A 17619-nucleotide genomic window follows, 5' to 3' on the forward strand; every position below is an offset into this window, starting at 1 on the left:
GTGGAATCTCACTTCTCCAAAGAGCTGTGAGACATTGGGAGTGCCAGGAAAGGGTAAATGTAGATACCGGGGAGTATTTGCAGGGGTAGTAGTGATCTGAGACAAAGTGCAATGGGCTGGGGATGGGGAGCTGTCAGGAAACTCAGTTTCTGTTAGCTGTGCTTCCACTGACTTTTGGAGTGACCTTGAACAAATTATTTCACTTCTCTGTCTTCAGTCTGTTAAATAGGGGTAACCCCTGTTTATCAGATGTGGTAAAATAGTGTTGTGAAATATTCCAGTATAGCAGTTGGGAACTCTAGAAGGGCAGAACAGAGATATGATAGAAACTTTTAGTGTTGAAAAAATACTCAATTAAGTCCCTTCTGTATGGACTAAAGTTGTAAAGAGGGATGCTTTATGAGCCTACTGTCTAAATCAGTAAAAGCTGTTTAGTTTTCTCTTTCATATATTCAGTCGTATATATTGAGCACTTACTATGTGCCGAGCACTGTACTAAGTACTTGGGAGAGTAAAAAACAACAATAAACTGACACATTTCCTGCCCACAACAAGCTTACAGTCTAGAAGGGGAGACAGACATAAGTTACAGATATGTAAATAAATGTCGTGTGGCTGGGAGGGGGGAAGAACAAAAGAAGCAAGTCAGGGTGAGCAGAAGGGAGTGGGAGAAGAGGAAGTGTGTGTGGGGTGGGATCTCGCTTTTAAAGACTTAACTTTTCCCTTCTCCCCCTTCTCCCCTCCACCACCTTCTCCCCTCCACTCCCTTCTCCCCGCCACCCCTCACCCCCTAGGGGCTCCACCTTTCACAAGCAGAATATTGAATACCTGCTGTTCCTTTTTGGCTTTTCTCATTGCAGACTCTCTCTGGCCCAAGATCCGGGTTCCTTTGAAAGTAGTAAGGACCACCGAAAATAAACTGAGTAACCGTTTTTTCCCATACAATGAGATTGAAACAGAGGCGGTGCTGGCGATTGATGATGATATCATCATGCTGACCTCGGACGAGCTGCAGTTTGGCTATGAGGTAAGAAGGGCTTGTAATAATTTTTAAGAATTCAGCGCATAGTAGGCTGTTTTGCATAAGATATAAGCAGCTACTTACATGGATGTATGGATTCATTCATATATGTATTTAGTGGATACTTTTAAGGTTGTGCCTTTGAGTAAAAAGCTTGGAGCTTGAGCACAGTACATCTATTCATTAGACTATTTAAATCAGTGAACAGTGGCAAAAATAATCAAGACAAAAGTGTCCTATCGGCATTTCTTCATCTAAGTAAGCCAGTGTTAACGTCTGGATATGGCCCCTTGCCTGAAAAATTAAATAAACAGAGAGCCCAGGAGTGCGGAATTGCACTGATGTATCAATTCTTGACTTTCTGAATTGTACTCTCATACACACCTCCGGTGAGGCAGTATAGTCAACTGCAATTTGGATACTCCCACTCAGAGTAGAATGCAGGGAAATAATATACTATTTTGCCTCCCAACCTCTGGGATACCACTTTGGCTCTGGTGTGAGCTGGTGTAGACTATTCTTTGGATCTCATAATAATAATAGTAGTGATGATGTTGATGATGGAATTGATTGAGTGTTAGGTGCTGGGTAGATACAAGATAATCAGACAACTCACAGTCTTAAGGGGAGGAAGAATAAGTATTCCATCCTTCTTTTACAGATGATAAAACCAAGGCCCAGAGAAGTTAATTGACCTGTCCATGGTTACACAGCCGACTAATGGCAGAGCTGGAACTAGGACCCAGGTCTCCTGATTCCTAGTCCTGGGATTTTTCCAGCAAGTCATTCTGGCTCTATTCCAGAGAATTCTAACTGTGCTGTAAATCAGTCTGGGAGACCAGGTTCATACTGCATCTCAATCAATCGATCAGTGGTATTTATTGAGTGCTTATAGTGTCCAGAACACTGTACTAAGTGCTTAGGTGACTACAGTACAACAGAGTTGGTAGACCCATTCCCTGCCCATAAGGAGATAACAGTCTGGAGGGAGAGATAGACGTTAATAAAACAAATAAATTATGGATAGGTACGTAAGTGCTGTGCGGCTGAGGGTGGGATGTATAACACACTCAAAGGGTACAGATCCAGGTGCATAGAAGACGCGGATCCGAGAGGGAGTCGGGGAAAAGAGGTCCTAATCTGGGTAGACCTCTTGTAGGAGATGACCCCAGAGATTGGGTTAAAAACATAAGTAATGCTATTCAGAGTCTGTCAAAGGCCCATCCAACCTGGTATTGTGTCCCCATCGGTGGCCAGTAGTGATTTATCTGGACTTGCTTGTAAACACCACCCAAACAAAACAATTCTTTTCCGGAGTTATTTAAATAATGAGCAAAGAGCAGTACCAAAGAGCATTCTTGGGGAGGGAGCTATTCTGTACCCAATGGCTAAAATCAACTACCAGGTCTGAAGAATCCTAGCTGAACGTAAATGTATTGACATCTGATGATAATTCCTAGAGTTGAATTGGGTTATATTCCTCGGCCCATCGGATTGTTATTGCTTTGATACCTGTCTTCATATGCTTTCTTTATTTAGATCATTGGCAGGTCTGTCAGGGGAGGGATTTAACTAGGATCATTTCTCCCAATCTATTGCTGGGGAGAGGACCTGCTGCCCAACATGGAGCTCTTTCTCTCTGGATCCTTCCCCTCCTGCCCCAGGAGAAAGGAAGAGTGGGTGGAGCTGATCTAACTCAGTGTTCGGCTTCACATGCAGGTGCACATGGAATTTCTTCTGCCACTGTGGTGTTTCATATCCAAACCCTGGGCAAGTCACTTAACTTCTATGTGCCTCAGTTACCTCATCTATAAAATGGGAATGAAGACTGTGAGCCCTATGTGGGGCAGGGACTGTGTCTGACCCGATTATCTTGTATCTACCCCAGAGTGTAGTCCAGTGCCTGGTGCATAGTGAGTAGTTAGCAAATACCACAATAATTATTACTATAATTCACACTTAACCACACTTTTGGACTGGGAGTCACCTACAATAATGATTAGGGATATAGCCTTGGGATCCTCCTTGATTAAGGACACTCCTCCTTTCATCCTGTACTTTCCCCCCATCACATCATGGAATTCTCTATGTCTTGAGCTGTTAGTATACAGACCTTCTTGCAGTATTATTTCTTGAATTCCCTCAAGCGAATCCCCGCAGCTCTAAATCCTCAGAATGTACATAAATTGTACATTATGCTCTCTGGATGCTCATTATATGATTTTTGGTGGTGGGTACGAATAGTAGTAATTGCCTTTATAATAATGATGGCATTTATTAAGTGCTTACTATGTGCAAAGCACTGTTCTAAGTGCAGGGGAGGTTACAAGGTGATCAGGTTGTCCCTCGCGGGGCTCACAGTCTTAATCCCCATTTTACAGATGAGGTAACTGAGGCACAGAGAAATGAAGTGACTCGTCCAAAGCCACACAGCTGACAATTGGCAGAGCCGGGGTTTGAACGCATGACCCCTGACTCCTAAACCCGTGCTCTTTCCACTGAACCACGCTGCTTTATGCAGTGCTTACTCTACGCAGAGCACTGCACTAGGCCCTGGGAAAAGGTGGAAAAGAGATAGAGTCCCTGGTCCTCAGGGAGCTAATCTAAGAATGTGAGGTAGTAGGAGGGGACTGGTAATAGACATATAAACAGCAGCGAAGCAATAATCGACAGTCTTTGGAATTTCAGAAGAAACTCTACACCCATTTCTCCTAAAAAGTGGGAGTTTGCATTCTCGCAAAATACTGGAATAAGGAATTCACACTATTACACGCAAGTGTCCGGCTTCACATGCATGCGCATGTGTTATTTCTTCTGCCACTATGGTGTCCCATATCCAAACAGACTCGCGTTGTCAGATGAATGTTCCTTAATTCCCTAACAAGGTCCAAGCCAAAGTGTGTATTGAAAACACACATTCTCACTTTCTGGCTGAGCTGTGTGAATTCCACAATTACAACTTTCTCCCTCTAGACCTCTGGCTTCCTAGAGAACTACAGAAAGGTTCAGTGGATATTTTCAAAGGGGTACCCAGAGCATTTAACAAGCACTTAATCGTTGTCTTGTTGAATGGCACCTCGCTTAACTCAAACAGCTGGGCACCATAACAATAAAACCATCAATAAAGAGAAGACCAGGCAACACTGACAAACAGAAAGCAGACACTGCTGATGGGTTTACTTCAGTTTTCCAAGGGGAAGAACCAACAGCCTTCCCATCACGGAGAAACCTTGCCTGTATCACTATTCGGTATGAATTGATGGATTAGAGAGGGTTCAGGGGTTAAGTATCGAGAGCAGTGAAGGTCTCCCTGGGGGAAAGTGCCATTGCACAGACAGGGTGAAAAGCAATGGGGATTGATGATGGCTGTCAGGAAGGAGGCACATGAGAAGCTTGCCTGAGGCAGGCAGAGCCCAGCGGCTGCGGTGGTAATGATGGTATCAAATCTAAGCAAAACACAGAGTCAAAATCAATTAGCCACAGCTGGGCACATGGTGAAAGTTGTGAAATGAATACCCTGAAGTGACCATTCCTTTACGCGGAGGCCACATACTTCTTTGTCTTGACCCAGAATTTGTTTTGTATTTTTTAAATAACAGTCCATAAAACTGAATCAACTCTGGGCTATTCTGCGATACGCTTTGAGTGAAGTTCTGTTTAAAAGATTTCAAAAGGCATTAGGGATTGTAGCCCCTTTCTGTTAGAAATCCAAATATTGCAGCATCAGCATCAGAGAAAATGGCCAGCGTAGTTACTGCCCAAGCAAAGAGCCAGTGGCCACCTTAACAATTTCCCAAAGCTTTTCACCTTAATTCAGTCCTTCCGTAGGCTTTTTAAGAAGATTCAAGGAAACTTTTCTTTGTGATATTTACTTGGAGGACATCCCCAAATTATATGGAAAGATTTGCTTCTCCAGCCCAAGTAGTGATTTCCTGTTGAGTGTTACGCCACCAGCACACTTAACAGGCCCTTGAGGCTATTCCTGGGAGTTTAATTCAGAACAGGAAAGGGTGGTGGTTTGGGGAAAGAGCTTTAAAGTTCTGCAGGTAAGTTAAAATAATTGTCAGATTTAGAATACTTTATCGCTATGGGGTTTGAACAGTAATGTATTTATCTTTTTATCTTTCATTCCCCATGTTCCAGTTGCCCTTCAAAAAGTAGCAGTCTTGGCCCCATTCCTCCAAGAGTAGAGTCTTTTCCATCATTTTATACCTTCCCGTGTCAGAGGAAGAGACAGAAGTTCCACTACTGCAGTATGATGGGCAAAACAAAATAGAGCTTAGTTTGAATGTCCAGGGTCAGTCATCTATAGCAATTCATTCTTAACTGTGTGGGCCACCAAGAAGCACCAGGATATACAGGGCATGTGTTATTCATCATATTTTTTAATGGTATTTAAGCACTTACTATGTGCCAGGCACTGTACTAAGCACCGGGATAGATTCAAGTTAATAAGATTGGACGCAGTCCATGTCCCTCATGGGACTCAGTTTTAATCCCTGTTTTACAGATGAGGTAACTGGGGCACAGAGAAGTGAAATGACTTCCCCAAGGTTACACAGCCAACAAGTGGCAGAACTGGGATTAGAATCCAGGGTCTTCTGACTTCCAGGCCTGTGTTCTCATCATTAGACCTGGCTGTTTATCATTAATCTTTAATGATGAGTTCTTGTTAAAAATTGAGAAGTTTCCAGGGAGTTCTATGGTTAGTACTGGTTCTAGTAATAATAATATTTATCAAGCATTGACTACGTTCAGTGCACTGTACTAACACTTGAAAGAATACCCAGGTGGAAATTTTGCTTTTCTGAGCAAAGGAGATGGTTCGCATTGCCTGGGCATGTTTTTTTCTATGCTCTTCTTTTTCAATAATAATAAATCTGCAGAAGGGGCCAAGTATCTCCAGTTCTTTGTTCAGTTTTCCATTCGGTAAAACTGAATAAGTATGATTGAATGAATGAATGAATGACGCACTGGTATTCTTCTTTGCCTTCAGATCAAGGTCTTTAGGAGATGACCTTGTGCCATTTCTGGAATGGGTTCTGGGTTTGGGTAAGGCTAAGTTATCTCTACAACCAGCGAAAATGAAACAAAAATGAGAACCATCTACCTCTGCTGTCCATAACTCCAAATCTGGCTCCTTAGGAAGTTGAAATGAATTATGGGAAACCTAAGCATTATGTTCAAGGAGTGTCCATAGGTGATGGGAAGGGACTCTCCTAAGGATCCCAACCAAGATCCTTGGTCACCCAACAGTTTATAAACACCATTTTAAAAGACAAGCATGATATGTGTTTCTCTTTCGGTTTTTTGCATATGGCAGGCGCAACTTCAGTCAAATAGCCCCTTGAAGGAATATAACAGATGTGCTGGAAAAATCACCCTTTAATAGGGCACCTTTATCTGAGAGATCCTAATGCATTTTTGAATCTATATTGGTTTCCTGCAACCCATTTACCCTTTAAAGCCTCTTCTTTTTTTCTACGTTATGGAGTTACTTGCTGAAGAGCTGATGTAGCTCACCTGGGAGTGGAGCCTGATTTCTTGACTCCATTCTCTGTTCTGAATTTTAGACTCAATTATCACCTCTGCCAGAGTGCTTAACAATGGGGGACCAGATGCTTGACCTGCAGGACTACCCAAGTAATGGAGTCAGTGTACTCCGTTGTGGTTACAGAGTTACTTAGCCGAATATTTTCTCTGAATTCCCCATAAAAGGGACCCAAGAGGTCATCTAATCAACCCCCAATTTGTACAGGTCTGTGCTTAAATGATCAGGTCCTCTTTTGAAAGATCATAACAGAAAGGGATTCTACAATCTCCAGCAGTCACTCATCTTGATGTGTACTGAAAGTTTAAAGTTCTATCCTATGTCTATTCTAAATCATTCTTCTTTGGATGTAAGTTCACTTCCACGAGTTGTGTCTTTAATGGAGGTGGTGGACAATTGACCATCCCCCCCAGCATTCTCTTTTCCAGGCTAAATTCAAAGTCTTTTAACGTTTATCTTTATGCCCTGTAGTCTAGGTAGGCCTCTTTCCATTTTAATGAAACGCATCATCCGAGTTAAAAGAAAAAGCCCCAGTTAAATAGTTTTGCACATATGGTACTCCAGGCAGGCACTGCCATAGCAACCTCAAAACAAACCATACTTCCTAGGTTCGTAAGACCTTCCAGAGTAATGAACCTTCCAGAGAAATGATGAGAGTTTCTACTTAAATTTTAAAAAGGGGTAGTGAAAGGGGTAGTGAACCATCTATGCCTGAGGGAAAGGAGATGGGCAAGAGGGCTGTAAGGCTACTTAACAAGTTCCAGCAAGTCATGGAAGGCTGCACGTGTAAAATATTTTGCGTTCATAATAGCCATCGATATGGTCATGGGATTTATTTTTCTACGAAGACCCATTTTGATGGTAGGAATGAGACATTTTGTAGAGCTTTGAGAGGGCAGGACTTTGAGGGGCAGGGGACAAAGTGGGGTACTCACCTGTACTGTCCCTCCTCCTCTTTCTTCCCCAAATGCCACTTTCTGGTCCTCAAAGGACCCCGGGTTTGGATGCAAGAGGGTCCTCCCGCCAGAAGCCTGGGAGGAGAAGTCATCATCCGCCAGTCCGATCTGTCCAGGCAGCCTGGGGGACCAGGGGCTGGAGCCCCACAAGGACAGACCACCTTCCAGCCAGGATCTGCCGGCCACAGCCTCGGCCACCACCGCCATGAAATGGTCCGACTAGGCTGCAGCGGATGGCAGATCCTGGGCTGGAAGCATTGCCGTGGTGGTTTGGCCTCATGGGGTGCCAGCCGCCACGGTGGCTCCAGAACTCTGAACCCCACCTGGGCCCAGTGTATCCTCCAGCCTAACCCTGTGAGGGTGAGCTGGTAAAACGGCTTCTCGTAATGGGACTTCAGGCCAGGGGTGAGAGGACTTGCTCGTGCCCTGCCCCAGTCAGTGCCCAGCGAGGACTAGAGGATAGAGCACAGGCCTGGGAATCAGAAGGACCTGGGGTCTAATCCTGGTTCCGCCACTTGTCTGCTCTGTGCCTTGGGCAAGTCATTTAACTTCTCTGTGCCTGTTACCTCATCTGGAAAATGGGGATTAGACAGTGAGCCCCATGTATGACAGGGAATGTGTCCAACGTGATCAGATTGTATCTACCCCAGTGCTTAGAACAGTGTTTGACACATAGTAACCACTTAACAAATACCATCATCATTATTATCATCAACATCATCGTTGTTATCCTCCTCCTCCTCCACTTCTGGCAGGAAGGGTGGCCAGAGGAGGAGGCATCACTTTGGCTCCACATTTGGTCCCATTCTGCCTCCAAAATGGGCAACTTAGCTAATCAGCTCCCTTCCATCTTCACCTTCTCAATAGAGTACCGTCCTACGGAAACAATGCTCTGTATCAGTGCCATACAAATTTGCAATACTTCTAAGTTTGCTGATCAGTTTGATCCAGGCGTTCTCATGTAAAGTGATGCTCTCTTATATTTTTACTTTTGCTGTACAGAATGATGAACCAAATAAAATTAAATGGCAGGCCAGATGTGGTCCCTGAGCCATATTTTGCCCACCCCTGGACTAGATGGTCTCTTGGGATCCCTTTCAACGCTATAATTCTGATAGGTTAGAAAAAAGCACAGATGAGAAAAAAGTATGATCTTTGTCAGGAAAATTGATAAATTTGAACATAGGTCAGTGCTCCAATGAAGGTCAATCTGGGAGACATAAAGGGGAATCATTGGTATGTATTGAGCACTTACAGTGCTTAGAATACTGTTCTAAGCACTTGGGAGAGCACAGTAGAGTAAATAGACACAGTCGATAGTAGGCAATGTATGAAAGAGGGCTGGGCGGCCTTGCTTTTTAGGGCAGCGTATGGTGAGTCCTTGGGTCCCCAAACAGAGATGGGGAGCTTCAACTCTCTTTTCTTATATGTCTAGTTAGCTTCTGGCACCAGTGTGTTCTGTGAAAGCCCCAACTAGCTGGTGGGCATTTGAAGAACACTGTAGCACAATTGATTAAAGAAGTGGAATAATTGATTAACAGAACTCCCTGAAAGAATAAGCACCAAGCAGCTTTTGACTAAATGACAATAAAACAGAGACAGAGTGCCAACCAATTAATTATTGATTTCTCTAAGTGGTGGAAAGGATGCTTTAGCGAGGTGCAAAAAAGCGGAGAAAAAGGCCAAGTGATGGAGGACAGGGAAAAACAAGGGATGACGGGTGGATCTAGGTGGAATGTCTGGCAGAAGACTCCTTGCCTTGCAAAGGAAAGCCTTTTCTTCTATGATACCTACGGTTTGAACCAATATTAGTGCAAGGTTAACCCCTGGAGTTTTATTTATTTATTTGGCTGGCCGAAGAAAACAGAGCAGCTTCATGGCTTGCCCCTCTTGGAAGGACAGAGGATGTAAAGGATGTAACTTTCCCTCTTCAGCCCCCAAATAGGGAGTTGTAGATTGATCTTCTCTGGCCCTGTGTGTCTGTTGACTTGTTTGACAGGCTCAAGCTAGCTACCAGATGTTGAAATTCTCCTCAGCCTGTGATAATTTATTTATCTGTTTATGTACTTTACCAGGAAAGTATCTATTGAGTTTTTGATACTCATTTGCAAAGGACTCCTGGGGGAACAGTAGCAACATATAGTGTTACCCAAGAGTTCAGGATGTATATGTGTGTGTGTATGTGTGTGTGTGTGTGTGTGTGTGTGTGTGTTTCTTTTTAAAGTCTTCCTGCCTTTATTTCAATCCTGAAACATGGGGAAATGCCACGTGAGCAATTCTGCCGCTCCACCCCTCCCCCATCCTCAAGAGCTCCAGCTTAAAACATGTGGCAAAAATCTCAAGCCACACAGACTTGGCCAATGTATCAAGTAGGGTGTTTTTCTTTCTTTTTTTTTAAACTTTCATCTTCATTTTCAACCATAAAAAAATATTTGTAACAGTCAAGTGTTGAACATTTTTCAGAGCCCACTGTTGGGTAGGGACTGTCTCTATATGTTGCCAATTTGTACTTCCCAAGCGCTTAGTACAGTGCTCTGCACATAGTAAGCGCTCAATAAATACGATTGATGATGATGATGATGATTTGGGAGAAGCTAAGCCTTTTATGCTAGCGTTAGTATTCAAGTCTTACTTAATATGTGCGTAGGCTGCTTTGTCTGAGGATGGCCGTGTGGGTGGGTATAATTGGAGGAAGCACATGGCCTTGTGTCTGAAACGGAAGAGGAAAAAATGGACTTCAGTGAGTTTTACTCTGCCAAGCTAAGAACACTGACCAGCCCCTATTAGTCCTTGGCGGAAGCCCAGAGTCCAAGGAGTTTTCCAGGAAGCCCTAAAGATCGGTATTGATGAATAACTGATTGTTATTAGGTAGCTAAACTCTTCCATTTTCCATGGAAGATACTGCAAGAAGACTGGAAGATTCTCCCCTGGCCCCTGGAGAAAGAGCTGGGCTTTCTGCGCTTAGTATAGACTATACTAAGAGTGGATGCCAGGGTGCTTGTGTTTGCCAGGGCTGAACCCACAGGAGATGGCCCAGGCCCAGCTACACTGGGTGAGGATCTGGGTGTTTGTGCTCGTGAGAATTCCTATCATGGCAAAGGGCAGACTAGATGTATTCATGCCTGGTATGTGGGACAGAGAGGGTGAGATAGCTGACATTTTGGGGATCCCGCATATCATTTTGGAGAGCTGTCAGTCCTGGGGGACTGGCTGTCACCTGGGGAGCTTGATGTTGCTGAAGCCCTCCCGATCTTGGAGGCTTGTAGCCCCTAAAACACGGATTCCTACTCAAATGGCAAAGCGACTCTGCTGAAACCCCACCTATGAGAACAGCTGCTATATTTGAACGTCTCCTCACTATTCAAGGTGCCTTATTCATCCATCGTTCCCTCCTTCTCAATCCTGCCCCTCTTTTCTCTCCAGATTTCCCTTGAGCGAGAGACAGGAAATGGGGGAAAGGATGCCTTTTCCCACATCCTCCACCTAGCCTAGAGCTTCCTCCCCCTCCATAGTACATCAGACCACCACACTCTCCATCATCAAAACATTATTAAGGTCACATTTCCTCCAAGAGGCTTTCCCTGATGAAGCCCTCTTTTCCCTGACTTTGCTGTCCCTTCCGCATCTTCTGTGCACTTAGATCTGTGAACTTTGGACATTCAATATTTGGCCCATCCCCAACCCCATTTACGTAGTTATCTTTAAATTATATATTACATATTACAAATGACTTATTTATATTAATGTCTCTCCCCCTGTAGACTTTAAGCTTGCTATGAGCAGGGAACGTTTTTGCTAATTCTGCTGTATCATACCCTCCCGAGTTCTTAGTACAGTGCTCTGCACATAGTAAGCATTCAATAGATACCATTGATTGATTGTCCAACAGTGGCCTTGACACTTAAGGCCGCTAGACAGAGTCAGGGACCAGATGGAGAGGAAAGGTGTCAAGGCAGCCAAAATGGTCAGCAAAATTCAGACTGGAACAATGATTGAAGTTTGCCAAATCATAGAAGGCTTGATAGGGCGAACACAGAATTGTAAGCAAATCCCATGTCCACAAGACTAGAGGTCAACCGTTGAAGCTTGAAGATGGTAAGTGCAAAAATAACAAAAGGAAAAACTCTTCCACATGAGAAGTAAGCCTATGAAATTTGTTTCCACAGGAAATTGTGCAAGCAGAAAATATTAAGCTCAAGAAGAGTTTGGTTACATTAATGGGTGAGAAGCCCATTATTAGAGTAAAAGTTAGAAATCTTAGAGGGCGAGCATTAGGTATTTGTTAGCAGACCGAAAATAGTTAACTTGATTCATGGACAGTCAGTTCACGATGGGCTATTAAAGAGGAAAGTTAGAAATGTTAATCTATCCATAGCCATGAGGAGAGCTGTCTAGAAGGACCAACAGCCCTTCTTGTTGTGCCATTGTTTGAAACAGAATACTGGGCTGAGTGTACCCAGTGACCTGACCTGGAACAGTTCCTCTTAAAATCTTGATGTCTATCTGTGGCCTCAAGAGAACTTGGTCATTAGGGAAAATTTTAAAATGTCCTTAAGAGTTATTTTATTCCTTCCAATGGAAAAATTAAGCAATTGGATTTGTCACACCTAGAAGAGACATGCCTTACCCCAAGACACTCTAAATGCTGGCAATATTTCCCACCTGTTTTCAAGAAGCTGCATCTTTCTCCTTATTATGGTCTTTTGGGAAGGCTTCATCTACTGTCCCTGAAAAATAAGAATTTGTTTCCTGATTTGGATAGTAGTCTCAAATACCGGACAGTGAATCCCTACTGCAGGACTAAGGCCTAGGAAGTAGGTCTCAAACTCAATTACGTAAACCATGTGGGTACTGAATGGCTATTTGGCACAAATAGAATGGGCTTGTAATAATAATAATAATAATAATAATAATAATAGCATTTATTAAGCACTTACTATGTGCAAAGCACTGTTCTAAGCACTGGAGAGGTTACAAGGTGATCAGGTTGTCCCACGTGGGGCTCACAGTCTTAATCCCCATTTTACAGATGTGGTAACTGAGGCCCAGAGAAGTGAAGTGACTTGCCCAAAGTCACACAGCTGACAAGTGGCAGAGCTGGGATTTGAACCCATGACCTCTGACTCCAAAGCCCGGGCTATTTCCACTGAGCCACACTGCTTCTTGTACTCTCCCAAGAGCCTAGTTCAGTGCTTTGCACATAGTAAGTGCTCAATAAATATGATTGAATGAGTGAATGAATGAATCCCACAGTGCTACTCTTAGTGAGGTATCTTCCGTGGATTCTGTGGCTGCTGAGTCACCCTGATCTTGTGTGTGGAGTCCGCCATCCATGGAGATGTTATAGTTTGGGGCCTGGGAGGACTAAGATTATACGATGAGGGAAGAGTTCTCTTTCCTACCATTGGATGTCTCCTGATCTCTTCGTGCTCAATCCCTAGATAAGTGTTTGGTAAAGGCAAATAGAAATTCCCATGAAGTGAGGGAAAGGACCAAGCAATCGTTTACAGACTTGTTTAGATCTGTGCTCTTCAGCTGTAAATGCCCCAAGTATTGAGAATGCAGTGGGAGCCCCTTAGTAAAGAATATGCATTTGAAGAGCTCCAGTTCCATTAAGCCTGCCAACCAACATGGCATAACAGTTAGGTATGGGATGGCCCTTTTAGAGCAGAGATTTTGGGCACTCTGTGGTACCAGGAAGCAGAATTTCAAACATTGTCAAACATTGTAAAGTAGCCAGTGCAAATGCACAATTTAGGATGATCTCTCCAAGTGCTGAGTGTAGAAAAGCACTGCATTGATCTTTTCAGCCAGTCCAATATACATGGATAAAACTTCACTTCCGTAATCTCCTCTTTTACTACAAAGGACAATTTAATCTCCTCTTTTACTATAAAGGACAATTTAGTTTTATGTATGTGTATGCATGGTAGAAGAGTGTTGTAATTTTTGCTTAGAAAATAATTTCAAGATATCGATAAAAGTTTCATTCCCTTGGACGTTTTTCATTTTGAAAGGGATTCCCTATTCTCGCTCCTTACTGGGGTAATAATAATAATAATGATGGCATTTGTTAAGCACTTACTATGTGCAAAGCACTATTCTAAGCACTGGGGGGATACAAGGTGATCTGGTTGTCCCACGTGGAGCTCACAGTCCTCATCCCCATTTTACAGATGAGGTAACTGAGGCTCCGAGAAGTTAATTGACTTGCCCAAGGTCACACAGCACTACTAACTAATCAGTTTGGCCTGTCCTAGCTAAAAATTTCATCGATTTACAGACAGCAGCTTCCTGGGAATCAGAAAGAAAAGAGTGCATGTGAGCCACTTTTATACAAAGTGTTGAAAGAAGATACAAAGCAGCAGGGGAAGAAGAGCATAGAGGTGCTGAGAGAAACCACAGTGATGTCTGACCTTTCAGAGCTGTTTCTTAATCACCCAATTCCCATTTGAGAGTAAGTCAAACAAATAATGAGGGAAGGAAGGGATGTTTGGAGTCCGACCTTTAAAATAGTAACTAGCTTTTTAGACTAAAAGTCAAGTGGCAGTGTACTGTGAAAAAATAAAACCTTTATGAGTTTAGGATTTTAAGTCACCATTGATGATACCATGAAAGTGAGGGCTGAAGGTTCACTAACTTAAAGGAGAGGAATTGTTTTTCTGCATGCACATTTTGGCTTTAACACACCACCTCTCTGTTGACTCTGAGGGCAGTTTGTGTAGTGGACTCTTAGCTGGACTTCGAAGTGAGTTTGCAGTCATTTTTGCCGCTGCCCTCAGAGGTTGTGTCTAGGGACTTTTCCCTTGGATCCCATCCCACTTCCTGATTTTCTGTCACCTTCTCAGAGAAGATATCTTACCTGTCTGCCCTGATTCTGAAAAGGCTGTCTGACATTCTACCAATGTTAAGAGCTAATGACTGCTTAAATTTAGACATTTCTTTAAATGTTTATCCATAAGATTGATTGCTTTCAGGTAGATAATAATAATAATGACATTTATTAAGCGCTTACTATGTGCAAAGCACTGTCTAAGCGCTGGGGAGGTTACAGGGTGATCAGGTTGTTCCACGGGGGGCTCACAGTCTTAAATCCCCATTTTACAGATGAGGTCACTGAGGCACAGAGAAGTTAAGTGACTTGCCCAAAGTCACACAGCTGACAATTGGCAGAGCTGGGATATGAATAGCAAGCGTCTTATAACCTAAAATACATATTTTAGAAGAAAATAGTTCTGATGGCTGCATTTTGCCTTCTTGGGATTCGTAGCATTGGTCACTTCAGAAATTGCAGGGCTGCAAAGGTTATTTTAAAATTCACGAGAATGTGGCATTTCCCCAGGACGGGCTAGCTACAGTATTTGGCTGTGGGGCTTAAAAGAGGTGTGGGTTGGGGGAGGACACAGGCACTAATGAAGGGGAAAAAGATAATGACAGCCAGAACCCTGATGTATTAATGCCCTCTACTCCATTAGGAATGACGAAGGCTTTTGCTTTCAGAGGAAAATAATGTGTTTCCCTGAACTCCACGCCACTCCCTTTGTTCCTTGTTATAAAGCAGATGGAAAATCCTGAGTTTGCGGCCATAGTTGATTATTGCTCTTGCCTAGTACATTATTAACTTCATATATGAAAATAAAGGCATGGGGAAGATTGAGAGTGTCCCAAATTAAATAAATGGCTGTCACACCAGCAGGACTATGACAAAGAGAAACTCGAGTTATAAAAATAAATGAACTAGTTAGTGCCCATAGAATTAGAAATGACCAATTAAATGAAGTCCATCTCTTTATGTGGAAAACTAGTCCCGAGGAATAGTCCATTTTTTAATCATCATGCTAACCACCTCTCTCGGTTTAGATTGTTTAAGAGCTTGAGAAATGTACTTTTTTTCTTTTAGAAGGTCCCAGAACTTTGGACTTCTAACTATGAATCTTGACTGTAAAACTGGCAAGAGGTCAAAGGATAGATTCCTCAATAATGTCGGTCTTAGGAATTGTGGCCAACCCAGCAACCTTTAGACATTCTCAAGCCTTTTCCCGCCCCACTAGAACATGGCTTGTACTTATTCACATGAAGTAGACGATGGAAATGAATAGATCTCCAGTCAGGTTCAGGAATGCTTTCCGTGAGCCAACAGCCTGTTTTGCCAGATATGACATTCACAGCCCACTTGGCCAAATAAAAGTCCAACCATAAATTGCACACCTGAGCTTTCTCTGATCTTCCCCTAAGAACCTCACACGACCTTGCTTGTCATTCTCCTAGGCAGTCTCATGTGTATACCTTTATTAGTTATTTCTCCTTTTATGTTTATTATTTTTGACTTTTGCAGACTCTTAAACCATTGTTTGTCAACTTATGTTTTCCCCATTAGACTTCAATACCTGTTCTCACTCCCTCTTAAATTGTGAGTTCCTTGAGAGACAGGCACTGCATCTAACACGACCCCAACACTTATTACAGTGCTTGGCATATAGTAAGTATTTAATAAATACCACTATCATCATTAGACAGCTCATTAATGGGGAACTGAGCTTCTGTTTCACTTTTATAGTATGTTCCCAAAATATGTCCCTACACTCCCTAGAAGTCCCAGAGTACTTGCTGACTACTGAAAGAGATGGAAGTCTCTGATGTTATGACAAGTGGCTTTCTCTTGATGTGTAAATGGTGCCTTGTGGTCCCGTTCAGCCATAGAATTTGATCATTTATCCCAAGCCCCCAGATCAGTACTGGCTCTTATGTCCCAAACCTTAGAGGAATCAGAAAAAGATTAGTAAGTAATGTAATATCTGCTAACATTCTTTTATTCCCTATTTGCATTTCATAATAATTTGTATCTGTCAGAGATTTCAGCATATTGGCTCAAGGAAAATACTTTTATTCTGTAAGATAAAACAGAAGAAAATAAAGTGGGCTATCCGAGTGCAGACTAATGATTGCATCCAGCCCAGAATTATTTTCCTGGAAGTGATGAAGGGTGCTTGGAGGAACACGGTGATGTCTTCTCTCCCTGATGTCAAATTGGGATACTTTGATATGAATCGTCTAATTTTGTTTTTACCCTCTGGTAATCTATTATGGCTTTTCATCAATGAATTTCATCCATATCCTCCTGAACCCATTGATATTTTTTGCTTGAACAATTTCCTGTGGTAACACATCCCACATGCTTTATCATCTTTGTGAAAAAGTTTTCCTTATGCACGGATTTATTTCAAACCTTCCATTTTCAAATTAAAGTTGGTGCCCTCTTGGCCAGGTATTTGGATTTAGGGAACAACATTTTTTTATTTAATAGTAATAATTGGAATAATAATTGTGGCATTTGTTAAGCGCTCACTAGATGCCAAACACTTTACTAATCCCGGCTCTGCCAGCTGTCAGCTGTGTGACTTTGGGCAAGTCACTTAACTTCTCTGTGCCTCAATTACCTCATCTGTAAAATGGGGATTAAGACTGTGAGCACCCTCTGGGACAACCTGATCACCTTGTAACCTCCCCAGCACTTAGAACAGTGCTTTGCGCTTAATAATTGCCATCATCATTATTATTATTCTTATTACTACTACTAATCTCTGGGGTAGGTACAATCAGGTCGGTCACAGTCCCTGTCCCACACGGGGTCCACACCCTTAATTATTTTGTAAGCTTCAGTCATGTTCCTTCTTAGAGTATTTCTTTCCAGATTGAAGAATCATAATCTTTTCAATCTAATGTTGTAAGAAAGCTGTTCTATCCCACGACCATTCTGGTTGCTTAATCTTTACATTTTCTATCTTATGATGAGTTTACAAAGATGTAGCAACCAGATCTGCACAAGCAATTCCAGATCTGGGTATATATTAGCAGAAACCCTGCTTTTGTGTTTTCTCTAGTCTTCCTGATGATTCCTAGTGTTCTGTTGATCGTTTTAGCTTTTCCCACCCACTGTATTAATGATTGGAAAATACTGTTAGCAAGACCCTCAAAATCCCTTTCCTGATTCATGACAGGTAGATAGCTGAAAGTCGGTAATCACAGATAGCTGAGAGTCGGCATTTATATAATTGCCCTTTGGATTCCTTGTCCCTACATGCATTAATTTG

The 17619-nt window shown here is 42.6% G+C and overlaps 1 protein-coding gene across 1 annotated transcript in view; it reads left to right on the forward strand.

Moving 5' to 3' along the window:
- The window catches only part of EXT2 (exostosin glycosyltransferase 2), a 145912-nt gene that overhangs the window by 108650 nt on the left and 19643 nt on the right, over positions 1-17619 (forward strand). The window contains exon 10 of the mRNA XM_038764274.1: positions 861-1027. Within this exon, the coding sequence (XP_038620202.1) occupies positions 861-1027 (167 nt within the window). The remainder of the gene's footprint in view (positions 1-860; positions 1028-17619) is intronic.

Source organism: Tachyglossus aculeatus, chromosome 22 (genome assembly GCF_015852505.1).
Source record: "Tachyglossus aculeatus isolate mTacAcu1 chromosome 22, mTacAcu1.pri, whole genome shotgun sequence".
Lineage (NCBI taxonomy): Eukaryota > Metazoa > Chordata > Mammalia > Monotremata > Tachyglossidae > Tachyglossus > Tachyglossus aculeatus.